General features: G+C 41.6%; 1 protein-coding gene across 5 annotated transcripts in view; it reads right to left on the reverse strand.

Annotated features, from left to right (window-relative positions):
• Nucleotides 1-17232, reverse strand: part of UBP1 (upstream binding protein 1) — a 45842-nt gene that overhangs the window by 8636 nt on the left and 19974 nt on the right. For 3 of the 5 annotated variants that reach the window (XM_048952111.1, XM_048952110.1, XM_048952112.1), the window contains 7 exons: nt 13824-13975; nt 9760-9836; nt 7010-7115; nt 6308-6414; nt 4535-4687; nt 4273-4383; nt 3605-3712 (listed from right to left, as the gene is read on the reverse strand). In XM_048952111.1, coding sequence (XP_048808068.1) covers nt 3605-3712; nt 4273-4383; nt 4535-4687; nt 6308-6414; nt 7010-7115; nt 9760-9836; nt 13824-13975 — 814 coding nt within the window. The remainder of the gene's footprint in view (nt 1-3604; nt 3713-4272; nt 4384-4534; nt 4688-6307; nt 6415-7009; nt 7116-9759; nt 9837-13823; nt 13976-17232) is intronic. The other 2 variants (XM_048952113.1, XM_048952114.1) reach the window with 1 other exon arrangement.

Here is a 17232-nt window from a genome sequence, read left to right on the forward strand (position 1 = left end):
GGGAAGGGATGAGCATTTGAGCACTGCGATACCTAACTCTGAATGGTCCAAGGTAGAAAAAAAGCCTAGCATGAAAACTAAAAAATGGCTTTGGCACATATTTCCAGTGTCTTCTAGCAATTAATCCAATCTGCTTACGCTTTCAAAATCACACGACTGTCCCACACTGCAGAAAAAAAGGCTTAGACAAAATCCTGGGCATCAAGTCCACAAAGACTCAGCAGGCTGGAGCCTTTCTAACACCCCACGTGACAACTGTGGACCCTGGGAGTGGATCACAGACAGCAGGCAACCAAAGGCCGTCCAACCAAAGGCCGTCCAACCAAAGGCCGTCCAACCAAAGGCCGTCCAACCAAAGGCCGTCCAACCAAAGGCCGTCCAACCAAAGGCCGTCCAACCAAAGGCCGTCCAACCAAAGGCCGTCCAACCAAAGGCCGTCCAACCAAAGGCCGTCCAACCAAAGGCCGTCCAACCAAAGGCCGTCCAACCAAAGGCCGTCCAACCAAAGGCCGTCCAACCAAAGGCCGTCCAACCAAAGGCCGTCCAACCAAAGGCCGTCCAACCAAAGGCCGTCCAACCAAAGGCCGTCCAACCAAAGGCCGTCCAACCAAAGGCCGTCCAACCAAAGGCCGTCCAACCAAAGGCCGTCCAACCAAAGGCCGTCCAACCAAAGGCCGTCCAACCAAAGGCCGTCCAACCAAAGGCCGTCCAACCAAAGGCCGTCCAACCAAAGGCCGTCCAACCAAAGGCCGTCCAACCAAAGGCCGTCCAACCAAAGGCCGTCCAACCAAAGGCCGTCCAACCAAAGGCCGTCCAACCAAAGGCCGTCCAACCAAAGGCCGTCCAACCAAAGGCCGTCCAACCAAAGGCCGTCCAACCAAAGGCCGTCCAACCAAAGGCCGTCCAACCAAAGGCCGTCCAACAAGCAGCGGATGTTAACACAGAACTCCCTGCACACTGCACATAAACTTTGAAAAACGAAAGATGTTGCTCCATCTCAAGGATGGATCCAAGTGTGTCAAAGGCCACCAGAGAACAGAAGAAACACTGGTGTTCTATCTTCCTATGCAGTGACCAGCAAAAATATACACTGGTTAATTTTTTAGCTCTCAGCACTAACTGCGCTCCAGTACCAGCACACCGATGCAACACTTTTGACAAAACTGTACTCCACAAACTATACCTTCATTTCTGAACACTAATTCTTGATAAATAGAAAATTATTCTGCCTTCCTATCTTTCTGTACGGGGTAGGAATGAAGTTGTAAACTTTTGATGAGCAGTTTCACTGAGCTAAAATGGAAGATAGGAAGATCTTTGCACGTGTCAAAGAACGAATCGCAGAATGGCCTGGGTTGAAAAGGACCTCAAAGATCATCTAGTTTCAACCCCCCTGCCATGGGAAAGGTTGCCAACCACCAGAATGTATGACTTTTCTGACATAGGATATGCAGCATTCAAATTCAGAATGTTCTTAACTTTGGAAGAATTGAAATGACTGAAGCTATTTCAAGTTGCTCTTGAGTGTCCTTTCCTCTCCTACTTCCCACCTACTCAAGTATGCCCAAATTCATGTTTTGCAAGGGTGTGAAAAACAAAATAAAACTTTGGCATAGAATTCCATATTGTATTCAAATAATAACACAAAACAAGAGCATGCTCCAAAACAGTCTCACACACAGTATCTCCTTTAGACAACAGGGCAGCTATTTCATTATGCAGAGCTTCTTCCGAGAACCTACGAAGGATTCTTGCCCCATGCAGCTGCAGACCCTTTCTTGTCTGAAGTGGAAAACTTCTACTCACACGGAGCTGATTATTCTGAATGTGGCAGAAGTTACTCCCCAAACATTACATAGGCATGATTATATATCCTGCACATACACTGCTACTGCTATACAGATGTAAGGAGAAACAGATGTAAGCAATACTGCATGCTTACGTTGCTACATTGCTTTGCTCCAGCTCCACTTTCTGGCCCTTCTAGCCTCTAAGCTTCATATTCTAAATTTAAATCATTTACAGAATATACGTAACTTCTGCAGCAATCTTTCATAACCAGAACACAATGCTCCAATTTATTTTAAGGTCGATACCAGGAAGTTTTCTAACTTCCATCTGTGCCTTATGGTCAACTCCATCCATTAAAAAAAAAAAAAAAAAAGGAAAAAAAAAACAACAAAAAAACCCACAACTGGACTAAGCTTAAGCAAGTGGTAGTTTCAGGGCTGTGACACACAAAGCACTATATCCAACTATAACAGTCAGCCAAGGCACTTTTTGCTTTGCAGGGAAGAAGCATTGGTTGTTTTTTCCTTTCCTCCTAGACAAGACCTAGCTTCTGTGTATTTGAAAGACAAATAGTGTGCATCTTTCATTTGATGGCCCCTGGATGAAAGTCACCTGCCCATAAACACCTGCTCTGAAGCCCAGGAGGCAGTGTTATGTCTGCAGCCTCTTACAGTACTGTGAGAAATACTGCAGAAACTGTGGTGAATACACTGCATTCTGAAACATGGGGTCAGGAAAAAAAAGGCACTAATGGAAAGTCACTTACATGGCATTCTAGGGAAAATGAGGGAGAAAGGAAAGTGAGTTGAAAATAACCCAGGTTCTTAGGAAAGAAGAGCAGAGCAGAATCCCAAAGGTGGACCTTAAAGCCCTGCACACACAAACAGTAGTAAGTAAATTCAGACAGCTCAGTGCTTACAGCTGTTGGATAGGGAGGGGGGAAGTACCTGAAGAACCCATCTAAATAATGCCTGATCCCTCCCTGGTTACAAACAAGAGGCACACACTGTAGTGAACCCTATGCATCATTTTAATAGATCATAAATGCAAAACTAAATGATGTCTGAGGGATAACAGTCAGGCAGCCACTGCCTCAGTGCTGCTGGAAAGGTGATGGCAATATTTCTGCTCAATCACTGTATTCCACAGCTAGACAATAAGCAGACATTTCAACTTGGCCAAATGGAAGATGCAGGATGGTTTCTTATCTTAACCATTACTAAAGTCTCACTGTTATTTGCCTTCAGGAAATCTAATGCTAACCCCTGACAGGAAGAACAAGGAAGATTTTTAATTCAGTCTGAAGGGCACACATGCACACAGCATAAAGCTGTGCTGAACTACATTAAGCCTGCTTGGAGCACGGATGTGGATGGCTAAAGGAAAAATCAGTAAATAACGATCAACCATGTGCAACACTGCATGCCACTTGAAAATACTGATGTACTGGAAATTCATATTGAATGGAAATAAAAATACAGGACAGAACATTTTCACTACGTTTCACTGTTCTTATTTCCACTAAGCACATACATACAGAAAAGCAAAATGCTATTTCATTTCAAGTCGGACAAACTTAAAGCTCTTTACTTGTGAAAGTCATACAGTCCCTTTGCAACAGTTTATCTTAAGTGTTAGATTTAGGAAGTATTCCTTTGCTAAGAACAAAGATGGAGCAATTGATATACGTGACAGCGGATCAAGTTAAGACACAGCAATCAAAATGGTTTTGCTTTATGTTACGGAAGTTTCTCCTATATCTAACACTGCACAAGGTATCTTGCACAATGAAAAGTAAGCAGAAGTCCCTTACACTGCCTCGCTTTGCCAGAGAATCACCGTAGTCTGCTGGCAAAGTCCGCTTGCTGGACTTTTTCTGCTCATGTTCAACTGCATCTTCAATTATAGGCTCAAGCCTCATCTGGACAAACACCAAAGATTCGGATCAATGTCTTTTCATTATACAGTGAGGAAAGATCTAAAAGCCTTGTAAAACTTCTGAAATTCTTTAGAAAACTGTACAGAACTCACTGACTGCTTAAATAAAAGAAAATGCAAAAACCTACTGAGGCTCTGGCCTTAAATTCAATAACGTCCAAAAAAACAAAAAACCAACCAAACCAACCCTACAGTCTGAAGTGAAATCTTAGTAAATAATTAGGTTCCCCCCTCTGTTTTAATTGATGGTGGGGTTTTTTCAGCCTTCTCAGCTGCAAGGCTTTTAGATTTGTACCAAAAGGCTTGCTCTTGAGTTCAGTACAGTCAGCTAAACGGCGTTCTACCTCAGTGTGCATTAATAGAAGCATCCATCATCTAAATGAAGCTTATTAAACATAATCTTTAAGTTTAATGTTGCTGTCCACTGGACAAGTTTGCCAAATAAAAGCCTACCTCTGCGTGGAACTAGTTCTTCCCCAACCCTTCCAAGACTATACCTATGTATTTCTTCCTCAGCAAACAGAAGTAAATCTGTTTTGTTACCTCTGTGAGAATGGTGGTGTCATAGGAAGGCTGATACTTTTCCTTCTCATGTGCAGTTCGCTTTTCCATCTTTTCTCTGTCTGTTTTCTGTTTCCTGTCTGCTCCTTTTGGCTAAAAATGAACAGTTACATGAAAATAAAGCAGAAAGCAAACAGCTTTATAACTGAAATCTCATTTCAGAAGTCAAGCAGTAATATAAAGATGCCCCCCATCTTTATAAGAGTTTTGATTGACTCATTAAATATCTGCTTTCCACCCTTACCTTAAAAACTTTAATTTGACAGCTGGCTGAATGCAGATGATCTGTATATTCTCCATTTTCAGTCTGCTTGAAAGTGTCAACCTGAATCCTGAAAGGAACTCCTTTTTCTCCTCCATGCTTACGAGGGGTAAATTCAGTGCTGATACAATGGACCTAAAAAACAAATGGAACAAATAACAAACTCTGAAGCATTGTACACATGAATTCCACTAGGTGTTGCCCACACAGGTATATTTTTAAGGGCAAGCAACAAACGACTCAGCATATGTGAGGATCGAGCTGTACAACTAACTTAAGTTTTCCTGCTCACATGCAAATGAAGCCAAAGATGTTATACCTGAGCTGACAGGGAGAAAAGGAAACAAGCATGTGAGACCAAAGTCTCCCCGAAACCCACAATTCATTACAGATTCTAATTAACTGAGAGTTCGCTGGAAACCGTCATATTTTAAGAAAAATGTCTGAGCATGGCACCTTTATCATGAATACAGCACAAACTTTTTCAAGATACTATTGATCAATGTAGTGTAGCTCGAATAAACGAGTTACTTGTTCTGAATATCATCAAAGCTATAGAAAGACCGGTTTAGAAGAGCTTTATAATCTCATGTGAAAACAGGGTCTTTTCAAATATGCCCACCTTGCCACAAAAGGCAACAGACTTTCTTGGAAAGTACAACTTTATTAGCAAGAAATATCCTCCAAAGGTATCTAATGGAAAAATAAGTTGAAACTGTGAGTTATAATGAATCTTACTGGGCAACGCGCTCAGTTTTTCTGCTTGCCTCTGAAAAACAAAGCAAATTCAGCACCAGGGACAATCGCATCCCTTGCACTGCCAACCATTAGGTGCAAAACCATCTATTCCCTTCAACCATCAACAACAGAGAGCCACAGACTGTGCACAGAAGTGCAGCCAGTGCAGCTATGCTGTGATCACCAGCCTTTAGAGCAAGTGAGTTATACCTGGATAGTAAGAATCAGTTCACTTTTCAGTCAGCCATCAGTTCTAAGGAGTGCACCAACAAAAATCTTACATGGTTTGCTTTACACTTTTTCAAGAATGGCTACATCACATAATGGGGTAATTCTTACTAGAACAAAATGCCTTTGCACCAGATCAAAGTTAATTGACTGACAGTGCTGAAGTTAACCTGTGGCAGTCTCAGTGCCACAACAGTCTCAACAAAGTCTCAACAAAGCTACCTCAAACTTCATATTTTTTCCATAGTAAAAACAGGACTGAGACAAAAGCAAGCTAGAAATTGTAATGCAAAACTGAACATCCTATCTAAATAATGTGCAAAGATAGCATGTTCAATTGGCTTAAATATCAAATAAGAAAAAATAAATAATAGAAATCCTGCTACAGACAAGACAACTGATATATGAAACAAGTTTGAATATCTGATCTCAAAACTTCATCCAGGATCTCCCAAATAAAATAACGTAATAGTGCCAACTATTGTGAATAAATACATTTAAATACTCCATAGGACTAAATATTTTAACCAGGAACTTTTTTTTTTTTAAAGAGTTTTTTTGAAAAAAATCTCTTAAAAGCTGCTTTTATAATACCAAATTAAGTTGAAAAACCTAATCTAGGAACCTGTATATATCTAACAGTTGCTGTGAACCTGTGCTTCTTAGAAAGCTGATATTTAATGGCCATCTCGCATGTTAGAAACCAAGGAGCTTCCCAGTGCAAACCTACTACTATTTGTGAGCTGAAAGGCATCAAACACAAACATCCAGTCAAGTAAAGTTTCAAACCTGAATAAAAGCAGATGTACATTTTGTTGGATCCCACAAAAATTCAACTGCATTGAGCTGGCTTGGATTTGTCTTGATATCAATGACTCCAACAGACATAGGAATATCTACATTAAAATAAGCAATATGTATTTTTAAATGACCATATTCCAAGAGAACAACAGGAATACATGTTAATATAAGGTTACCACGAGCACATACGGGTACAGTGAGAAAAAGTGGGCTGCCAGGAGCAGCTTTTTAGAACAGATCTGAACAATCTTAGTAGGCTCAACATGCCAAGTGCTCTGTGCACGAGGGTGTTTTGTGATTTCCCCCCTCCTCCCCACCAGAGACACAGGGCTTATGAAACAATATAATATAAAGCTATGCCAAGTAAAGAAATCACGTTGGTGCCACTTCCACAATCTACTAGAGAAAGTTATTTCTATCTGTGTTCTCCTAATTACTATCATATTTAGGAGTCAAAATTACCAAGAGCACTAACTGCATAAAGTTGCCACCTCACTCAGCAGTACTTGAAGGTTTTAAAGGAATGTGAAAGTGCAAGAACATTTTTCTTCAAAACACACTGTGAGTGGCACACAGAACACTGCACTGTGCTCTTCATCAGTCAGCAGAAGTGTCAGCATAAATATGACCATCATCAATTTAAATGTGAGTATTTCATCTAATAGAATGCCAAGATAGAAACAACTCTACCTAAGTCAAGAAGTCTGTCCCCAGGGCGATTCCACTTCCATCCTTCCAGCTGCTGGTGTTCAGTGTATTGCAACCTTCTGTCATGGAACACAACTCTTATAATACTCTAATAAGAGAACAATAATCTGATGAGCCACAATGTTATTATGTGTCTAGAAACAGCCTGAAGACAAAGCACTACAGCATTCCAAAAGAGCCACACAGCTGACAGATACGTGTTTGCAGAAAAATTAAAAAAGAAAAACCTTGGCAACCATCAGTACCCCAAAATAATCCAGAATACTGAAATAAAACTCAACAGAAGGAAACAGCTGAAAATGTGGTAAAAATGGAAGGAGAGATTTACAAATTCTTTATTCTAAAGGTCACAATAAATCACGTGCAGCAAAGAGAGCAACACTGGCAGCACAACATCAACACTGCGTAGGCTACACAAACTTGTTTCAGAAAGAAAACAAAACAATCGTTTATTTTGAAAAGCAGGAAATACAGTTTCACCAATTCATTTTTCCATTGGAGATTTTGCGAATTGCTGTAGAAACCTTTAAGAAATGAGATTAATAATTCCTCCTAGTTCTTGTAAACAGGTTTACAATCAAACTGTTATTTTAGTTAATGGTAAGTAGTAACAAATTCTAAACTATTCCAGATATTCTACCTGAAATATTTATCGAAAATACTAGGATTAACTTTATTAATCTGGAAGCAATCATCCAGCAGCACCTTTTCTTGTGAGCAGTTCTGTTGCAGCTGTGCTCCAAGCCACAGAATCACAGAATGGCCAGGGTTGGAAGGGACCTCAAGGATCATGAATGTCCAACCCCCTGCCACATGCAGGGCCAAAAACCTCCACATTTAATACCAGACCAGGCTGCCCAGGGCCCCATCCAACCTGGCCTTGAACACGTCCAGGGATGGGGCATCCATAACCTGTCTGGGCAGCTGTTCCAGCACCTCACCATCTCATAGTAAAGAACTTCCCCCTGACATCCAACCTCGATCTTCCCCCTCCCTCAACTTAAAACCACTTCCCCTTGTCCTGCTATATTAAACATATTAAACAAATTTATGTTCTGCTGCATGAATGCACATACGAAGCAATTTGAAATACAGAGAAAACAAATATGTGGTATAGTCTATGGCCATTAACTGTGAACGAAAGTGCTAAAAACAAAACCAAGGACTTCTAAACACAGCATCTCTTCAAGGTAGATAACATTTCCTTCGTTTTACATCAAAAGTAACAGCAAGCATGTGCTCCTGTGCACAGACACCAACACACCATCCCTTTTGTGCTGAGTGGTTGACAAGCATCAAACTTCAAAAGATCCACTAATTCATCAGTGTGGAATGTCCTCTTTGTTACTGTTCTAAGATTCTGGTATTTAAGTTTCCAAAGTGGAGATTATGTTGATGCAGCAACACAATACCTTGCTACAATCAAGTTTAGTTTATAAAACTTTTACATTGCTTTGTCTCATCCTACCTACCTAACAGTTCATAACTAAGAAACGATTCTATAAAACTGCAGCAGAGAGACTCTCCAAAGCTGTAACAAAGTAGCATCTAATGGGGCAAAATAGGCAACGTGCTTATTATAGCAAGTCAAAATGCCTGGCTGTAAAGATTTAATTGCAGAACTCCCAAAGCCAAATGTTATGCTTGTGCTTAATGCTTCTTCAAATTATCTCTGAACAAGCATCCCACAGACAAGTAAGAACAAAGCCCAGGACTATACAGGCCCAGCCAAATGTCTCAAATGACACAGCCCAAAGCTGACAGGTAAAAGATTCAGCCTCCCACAGGCACGCTGTTCTGGTTTAATTTCTCAGTACTGCTGCTGAAGTAACTGCTTCTCCAACACAGAGCATGAGTAAGATTTTCCTGGAAGATGTGATAAAAATTGCAAAGAGAAAAATTCAACCCCCCCCCCACCACTAGGCCATTCTTTTAATAACATGTCCTATGAATTGGGCACCTTTCATTCTGCCTCATTCTCCTACTTTGTGCACTGTGTTGGATTCAACATACTTTCTGCTAATATTACAGCATAACAAAACAAATACAGAATTCGAGCAGGACTTCAACAATGGAACAAAGTGCTTGATGAGCTGCAGAATTACAGAGGTCTGCTCTCCTAAGGATTCATGGGATGGCACAGCCCAGAAGACACTGGACATGCATCCACAGACATCTAAGTATCTTAAAGCTTACATGAAAAAAATCTGTCTTTGCTACACTCTAGCATACTATAGGCAGCATTTTATTGTTTTTAGTATCACTGGTCAACCATCATTCAACGAGTATCTGGTGGCAGTAGAAAAAAAAAATATCTATGAAATACAGGGTCTCTGGGTTGGATTCATCACACCCAACTTCAGATATTTGAGTTCAATGCACATTTAACAGAGATTCACCTCATCTTACAACAGATCAGACTGCAAACCTCACAAAGGCTAGATAAAGTGCTAAGGTCACCTTCAGTTATCTGCAGTTACATGAAATGAACTCATTCATAAATTGGGAAATGCATACGTGTATATTCCTTTAATTTGTAGTAAATTCAAAACCAGCAAAACAACAGAATGAAGCATTAGGTTCCACTATATCTACTCTGCTCAGTGGTGAGATGAGCTGGTCCACCTCCCTCCATGACTTACTGTCCAACAAAAGGTTAAAAGCTGCTCTTTTCCACATGCAAACGAACAGCAGAGGTTTGACAGCAACACTATTGGAGAACTGATGCTCACCTTCACCAGTTTGCCATTGATCTCTGGTATGTCTCCAGCTTTCCGATTATCCAGCATCCGTATTTCATAGGACTGACCTGTAAAGAAAGAACAGTCAGACCACAAAGCCATTTGGTGCTTAATGTACCTCAATCAGCCTTTGATTCATATACAAGAATATCAGTACCTCAAACTTCTGTTTAAGAGATTTCTGTAACAAGGTTGACTTCACAGTACAGGAATTAGTGCAACCACGAAGTGAACCTGTTTAATTCAGGTAAAACTACAGATACTCCCAAAGCTCGAGGGTGTTTAATTTTGTCCATTTAACTTTGGCCTCTGTACGACCTGCAGAGGCTTTATACAATTTCCAAATATACGCCTTTTAAAGAGCATTACTGTGAAGGGGTTTTACTTTGCTGTAACACCATTCAGCCTATCAGGCTATGCACCACACATGTACAAGCTTTCTTTACCCCAGCAACATCTGACCACTGCTGACATAAAAAATATACATACCAAAATTAAATGCACGTACTGCAGCCGAGCAAACATCACATCATTTCTACTCCTGATTTAGTGGGTGGCTACCCTGCCCACAGCACGAGGGATGGAACTAGCTCCCTTCCAACTCAAGCCACTCTGTGATTTTGAGATTCAATTCAGCACTACTAATAAAATTTTGTAACTTTTTCTCTGTCCATTGCTGTTTTAAAATGGAGGGGAAAAAAAAAAAGAAAAAGAAGAAATTTTTGAGACAAGGGGATAGATACATTCCAGTCTGAAGTTTTGGATACGTAGCAGCTTTGACAGTATGAGAAGTGGCACAGCACTGATTATTCCAGTCACATCTCCACTGAGTGCTATACATTTTCCTCAAGAACAGCCAGAGAAGCAAGCCAATGTAAGGTGCCATCAAATCTAACTGCCCAACGTTTAACACTAAAAACGTACCAGGAAGAAACATCTGGAGGTCTTCATCCAACCCCCTGCTCAAGCAGAGACATCCAGACCAACTCCCAGCTTTTGAGTTAACTCCATGGCTGGAGACTCCACAACCTCCATGGGCAGTCTCTGCTGGTGCTCTGCCACCCTCTCAGTGCAGAAGGGTTTTCTGGTGTTCAGAGGGAGCCTCCTGTGTTTCAATTTGTGCCCACTGCATCTTGTCTTAGCACTGGCTACCACTGACAAGAGCCTGGCTCTTTCCTTTTTGTACCCTCCCTTGAGGTATTTGTACACGAGATAACTCTCAGCTCCCTTAGCCCTTCCTCAATGATGTGATGCTCCAGGCTCTTCACCATTTTCATGGCTTTTTGCTGGACACTCTTCCATATGTCCATGTGCCTCTAGTACTGAGGAGCCCAGAACTGGACACAGAACTTCAGGTCTGACCTCACCAGTTCTGAGTAGAGGGGAAGGATCACCTCCATTGACCTGCTGACAATACTTTGCCTAATGCTGCAAGGACACACTGCTGGCTCTTGCTCAATCTGGTGTTCACCTGGACTCCCATCTCCTTTTCTGCCTAACTGCTCTCCAACTGGGTGGTCCCCAGCATGTACTGGTGTATGTGGTTGTCCTTCCGTAGGTGCAGGATCCGGCACTTCTTGTTAACTTGAGATTTGTGTCAGTTCACTTTTCCAGCCTGATGAAGTGCCTCGGGATGGCAGCAGGACCTTCTGGTGTAACTGCCAACACGCAGAGGCTGCGCTCTGCCCCAGCTGCAAGAAGATCACAGCCCTACAGCTGCACACAGACCTCTAATTCAGGTTATCTACTCCCCATGCTGCATGTAACAGTGCACACTTCAGAACGGCAGCCCACCACACCAATTTCCAGAAAGGATTTTGAAATTCTCCTACAATGGTGCTCTGCAAGCACCCACAAACTCCCCCTCTGACAGGGATTTTCTTCCATACCATTTCTGCTATTTGAGCATGTACATTTAGCTGAACAGCCAGCTTAGAACACTGTCCTACAACTGTGATAGGCATTCTCAATGGACATTTAACAGATCTTACAACTAAAAACTTTGCAAACCCCTAACAACCATCATCACTCCAAGATCTGAACTTCTAGCATCAGCTCTAGCTGAAAACTGCATCACTTAAAATATTCCATTAGCTACTCTCATTAAAATACTTACTGACAGAGTGAAGTCAGGGCATATTTATGCGTTCCCTTTGGAAACATCATCATACCTTAACAGATACAGTAAACATCCCCTTGTCTTCTGGTAGTCTCAATCCATACAGTAAGGTAACTATGAAACTCAAGAGGGCATCAGGTCTCTATGGCACTCCTACTTGCGATCCCCTTGAAAATGATTAAGCAGGAGAGCAGTAACAGGGCCAAACTAAAAACCAGGTAACAGAAGTAACCAGGATTAAAATTACTCCTTTTCTAGAAGAGCTTATTCCAACTTACTATATCCTCTAGGAGAACTTATTCCACCTTATTATGCAGACATCTGCATCAGTACAACTCCAAAGTATTGTGAACTATAACACGGGACTACAAAAATTAGATCTCTGCTTCAAACTGACCTCTGTGTAAAATATGTCATCTCAAAACTACCCCACGATTACTATGTTAATACGTAGGGCTTGTACTAACAGCTGGAAGATAAATTTATTTTTCAATGTCAGCAAGTTACCTGGAACACTGCAAAACTACAAGACAACTCTGCAAGAAATCTTAAATTAGCAGAGTTTCAAGGCCAGGTGAAACAATTACAGTTATTTCAGACAGTGGTACTTAAATGGCAAGCTGTCCTCAGAACTCAGAGAGCACTTCTTGTATTTCTGCTTCCTATCTTCTGCTGCTTCCCCAGCATGCTGAGCTGACCTTCAAGCACTGTGTGGGCAGGGAGGCTGGATCCTGTCCCTGAAGAAAAAGTGTATTTCTACAGATACCAGATTTTTCTAAACGGTGCCAACCACGTTGCTGGTCCAGCACACTGATGGAACTGTACTGCTTACTGCTAAAGAGAGCATGCAGGGTACAAAAAGTGATTAAAAAAAGAGTAAGCCTGACTAAGCAAATTGCTGAACTATGCAATCATGTGTCTGTAAGAAATGACTAATTGCCTCAAGAACTTCCAATACTCTCACATCAGTAGACAAGTCAAGTAATGTTTAAGGTATATTTAGACAGACTTGCTGCTGCAAGATGAAGCACTTGGCAACTTCATTCACATGGAAAGCTCAAAAGGATTCCTCGTCACCATGTCATTATGAAATTAGATACAATCTGCTCTCACAGATTTAAGGCGCCCAGTGTGCAGTGAAACTTTTTCAGGTACCAATGAAGATTCAGCAAGGCATATTTTAATGTATGCCCTCTTACCTGCATACTAAGCACATTGCTCAGAGAAGCATCTGAGCTGAAAAGAATAAATGCACCAAAACACAGCAGGACATGGAAAAGAAACAGTGTACATTTTTTTGGTTATTTTTCATACATACTGTGCTGAAGAACCATGCCTTCTAATTACAGTGCTGTCTATTGAGAGATTTTTAGGTGCTAGTACACAAAGAAAAGAAAACCCACACAAAAGAACAGTGCTACTTCAGTATTAGAGCTGGAGTAAGGAGAGGGAGAGTGTACACAGGTCATCAATAAAGTCCAAAAACTGTAAAAAGATTTTGATTGCAGTTCAAAATACTAGCTGACTAAACTTAGGGCAGCAATGGCATTTCCAGAGATGAGGGAGGTTTTGTCATACATCATTTTGCTCAGCAGTCAATGCTGCCTGCAGAAAGAAAGCCATACTGTCAGGCAAGTGAGACACAGGCTTTAAAAGAACTAAACAGCCAAAGTCACAGGAGTTATCTATCAACTTAATTTCTGATAAATGCAGACAAGACAAAAGCAAGACATGTACAACTGGTAACTACAAGGGTAGCTGCACTTGTATTCATTTCCAAAGTAAGACATACAGCCATCCACATACCACATGGACAACACGAGATGGTAACAAGCTATCCAGACTCATTTGTTCAAAATATGAAGAAACCTTGTTTTGAAATTCACACCATAAGCTGCATTCGTGGCAGTTAAGCCTGCAACACACGCATACCAACCTTGATTCAAGTACGTAAGAGTTTCATCGTATAATTTTACTGCTGGAGATGTCGCAGCGCACATAACATACTGGAAGGGTGGATGTTGGGCCTCATTTTCTGGTGGAAGGCTGGAATCTTCCTGTTTGAAAATAGGCAGTGCCAAAACATCACTGCAAAGAAAAAAAGCACAATAACCGTGAGACTGTTGGCCCTGCCTTGTGTGAAATTAAAAACAAAACAAACACTGAAAATCCTTCTCCCCATTTTACGGCATTTTATTTAACATCAATTCTGTTGACATTGAATATTTTTCAGACTTGTTATTTGGTTTTACCACACCAAATGGAGCAGTAACGATTCAGCAGCATTCACAAGGTATAGACGGCTTATGCCATAATTTACTTCATAAAAAGACAGGCAAAACCTCACGCATCCAGTTTCTGAAGTATAAAGAGCAATCCATGCTGTCCACACGCAGCACTAAGGAACTAAACTGCACCACAACCAATGACACACTTTCTACTTTCTATAGAATACCCTGTATTAGCAGTACATTAATTTGGTGTCTTTGTATACAGTAATATACAAAGACATATACAGACTTCAAAGAGGTGAGTTCTACTCCAGGATAGTGTTCTTCTACCACTGAATTTCTGTTGATGATTAAATTTCACCCTGCAGACCCACGAAGCCTTTTGCAAAGAATAATTCCTAAACTGAAGATTTCTCACATCATCTCCGCTGTTCAGCTTTTAATCCAAACGTATCTCTCATGTTTCTTCCCCTTCCATTTATTACAAACATTAATTTAATACAAGTTGCAAAAGAAATCTAAAGGTCTTATCCAAAATGCACTGCTACTTGAGTTTTTGAAGTAAAATTATGTTTTGTCATTGCTCATTGCTGTTACAGCCTGTTTCACTGGAAGGGAAACCTCATGGAGGTTTTACAGGCTCTCCCAGAAGTAACAACTGCAAAAGACATCCATGCAGGTTCCCTGGTTCCTTTTCATTTGGAGGGAACCACAGGAGACGCTATGAAAGAAGGCACTAAGTCAGGAAGCTGTTCAAAAAGCCTGCTGGAGCGATGCCAGACCCAAACCTGGAACCCAGAGGCTGTGTTCCTTAAGGAAGATAAGAGTTCCTTTCTACAGACAAAAGCTGTCACATATCCAGAGGCAGGAGAGAAAATACCTTAGGTCAGTGGGCTGCTATGTGAGGATGAGTGGGAAGAAAAAGGGAAGTGCTCCACGGCTGAGCAGAGGCAGCCTGACATAGAAGGGAGCCCTGCCACCAGCCAGGGAGAAGTACTGTCCCAAGATGGGACTCCAGCACTGGGAACCTGTGTTTGTGACACGCTCTGGAATGCTGAACAGTTGTCAGTGCTTTTATGAAGAGGAACTTTAAAACGGAAAGAACATGGCAATGATTAAAGTGTTTAAAATACACACACGTAAGAGCAGAAGTGCAATAAAAAAAGGCATGCAAAGCATCTCACCAAATGAATAACCCACGGCTCTCAATACCTGCAGTGCTTGCTTTCACTTAACACAAAATTGAAAAGCAAGTCTCTCGTGTATTTACATAAAGCATCTTTCAAATCTCTATCTGTAAACCACAGGTAGAAAATGAAAATGCATCTGGCCTACCTTAAGAATACGTGCAGTGGTTAAGGAGCTAGTTAAACTAACAGACGAGGCACTGGAAGCCACCAAACACAAACAGAAGACCAATTTAGCCAGCTTTATCTAATACTTGCAGAGTGGTGATGACTAACTGCTACTGCAGAGGAAAAAAGACATCCTGCTCCAACCACACAATTTTGCTGTAAAGAGCACACCAAGCACATCCTTAAAAGCCACCATTCCAAAAAAAATGCTCCAGAAAATGGCACAAAGTAAACAAAAGAACTTGCAGAGATTTTCCCCACACAGAAGCATACATATCTCTGAGAAAGGAAAGTCCTCTGGGCTCCAGCACGTTGCAAAGGAAAAGAGAAGCCAGTGCAATTCAAAACTACCTCCTGAGAGGCAAGGAAACACCATTTCATTAACATTTAGCTTTGTTCACTACAGGAATGGAATGTCAGCGTTCTCACATTCAAAGACAGAGATAAAAGGGGGATGGTCAATAAGGTATCAATAAACTGCTTCAAATCTAGGTTTTAAAGCGTCAGTGACAAAGAAACGCATCCTGACTGCAACCCAGCTATTAACTTCTCTTCAGAAAGGAGCTGAGAAATCAGCTCCGTCCCACTCCAATGAGGCAGTTCTGGCACTGTGGCACAGCAGCTGAGCACAGCCCATCCCCTTCAATGCTCAAGAGCCCATCGTTCAGCAATGCAGGTTTTCCGAGCACAGCTGGCATAAGGAATTCCTGCCACATGGACAGCACTTTCCCTTCCCCCTCCAAAATATTTTGCAGGGCTACTTAGGGATCTCTATCAGCGCATAGCACAGCCTAACACACAGCTAGCTATACAGCTGAGGGTGGTGGAAAATGTTACTATAGAGATACCCCATCCTGCCAAACATAACCCGAGGGCAGGCATGATGAGTTATGCCTGTTCCCCTTCTCACGCTGACTAAAAATAACACAATCACCAAACCTCCGTGTTTACACAGGAAATCATCATAACCAGCATCAGCCTTCTACTTTCATAACCCTTTGTCATGCTTCTACTCGCTCACCTGGTGCAATTTCACCAGTGTCAGCCCAAAGCAGATTAACAGCAGGCACTTCTCTACCAGCTCCACTCAGGCTAACACAGCAACAGAGCTGCACTATCCTGCCAGCCTTACCTAGCATCGTTTGAAAAAGCAGACAATCTCGGCTGACCTATCAAGGCTTACTCTCCTGATGGAAGGAACTCTGAGATCAATTTTTGAAGCTATTTGCTCCAGTAAGAGAAGTCCTCACAACTTGTTATTTAAAGCTTTCAAGTGAAAGCACTCTTTCCTTCAAGAGAAAGGAGAAATCATTCCTAGAAAAACAGAGTTAACCTTCATCACACACCAAAAGCATGCTGTAGACACCTTTGCAACACCCAGCTGGGACTACCCACGCCAGAGAAGCACGTATGTGAAGCTGCACCACACAAGAGTTGTGAGGCACCCAAGAGGAAGCAAGGTGCACATCACAGCTTGAAGCACAGCACCCAGATGGACCTCATGTGATAAGCTATCCCACTTGAAGTAGCCCATATGAAGTACAGAAAGGCCAAGAAAAACATGACTTAACTTTTTTCCCATGCTTGTGAAACGCCTTTGTTGGCCGCAGAAATCACCTTCTTTCTGAACACAAAATCCTGCCTATTGATTTTTTTTATGATCATAAAACAAAAGAACCACCTCCTGTCCTTACAAAAATAGGAATTAGTATGTCATCAAAATTGCAGGTGACACTCCATCAATCACCTGCCTTATCTG

This window comes from Lagopus muta, chromosome 7 (assembly GCF_023343835.1).
Source record: "Lagopus muta isolate bLagMut1 chromosome 7, bLagMut1 primary, whole genome shotgun sequence".
NCBI classification, from domain to species: domain Eukaryota; kingdom Metazoa; phylum Chordata; class Aves; order Galliformes; family Phasianidae; genus Lagopus; species Lagopus muta.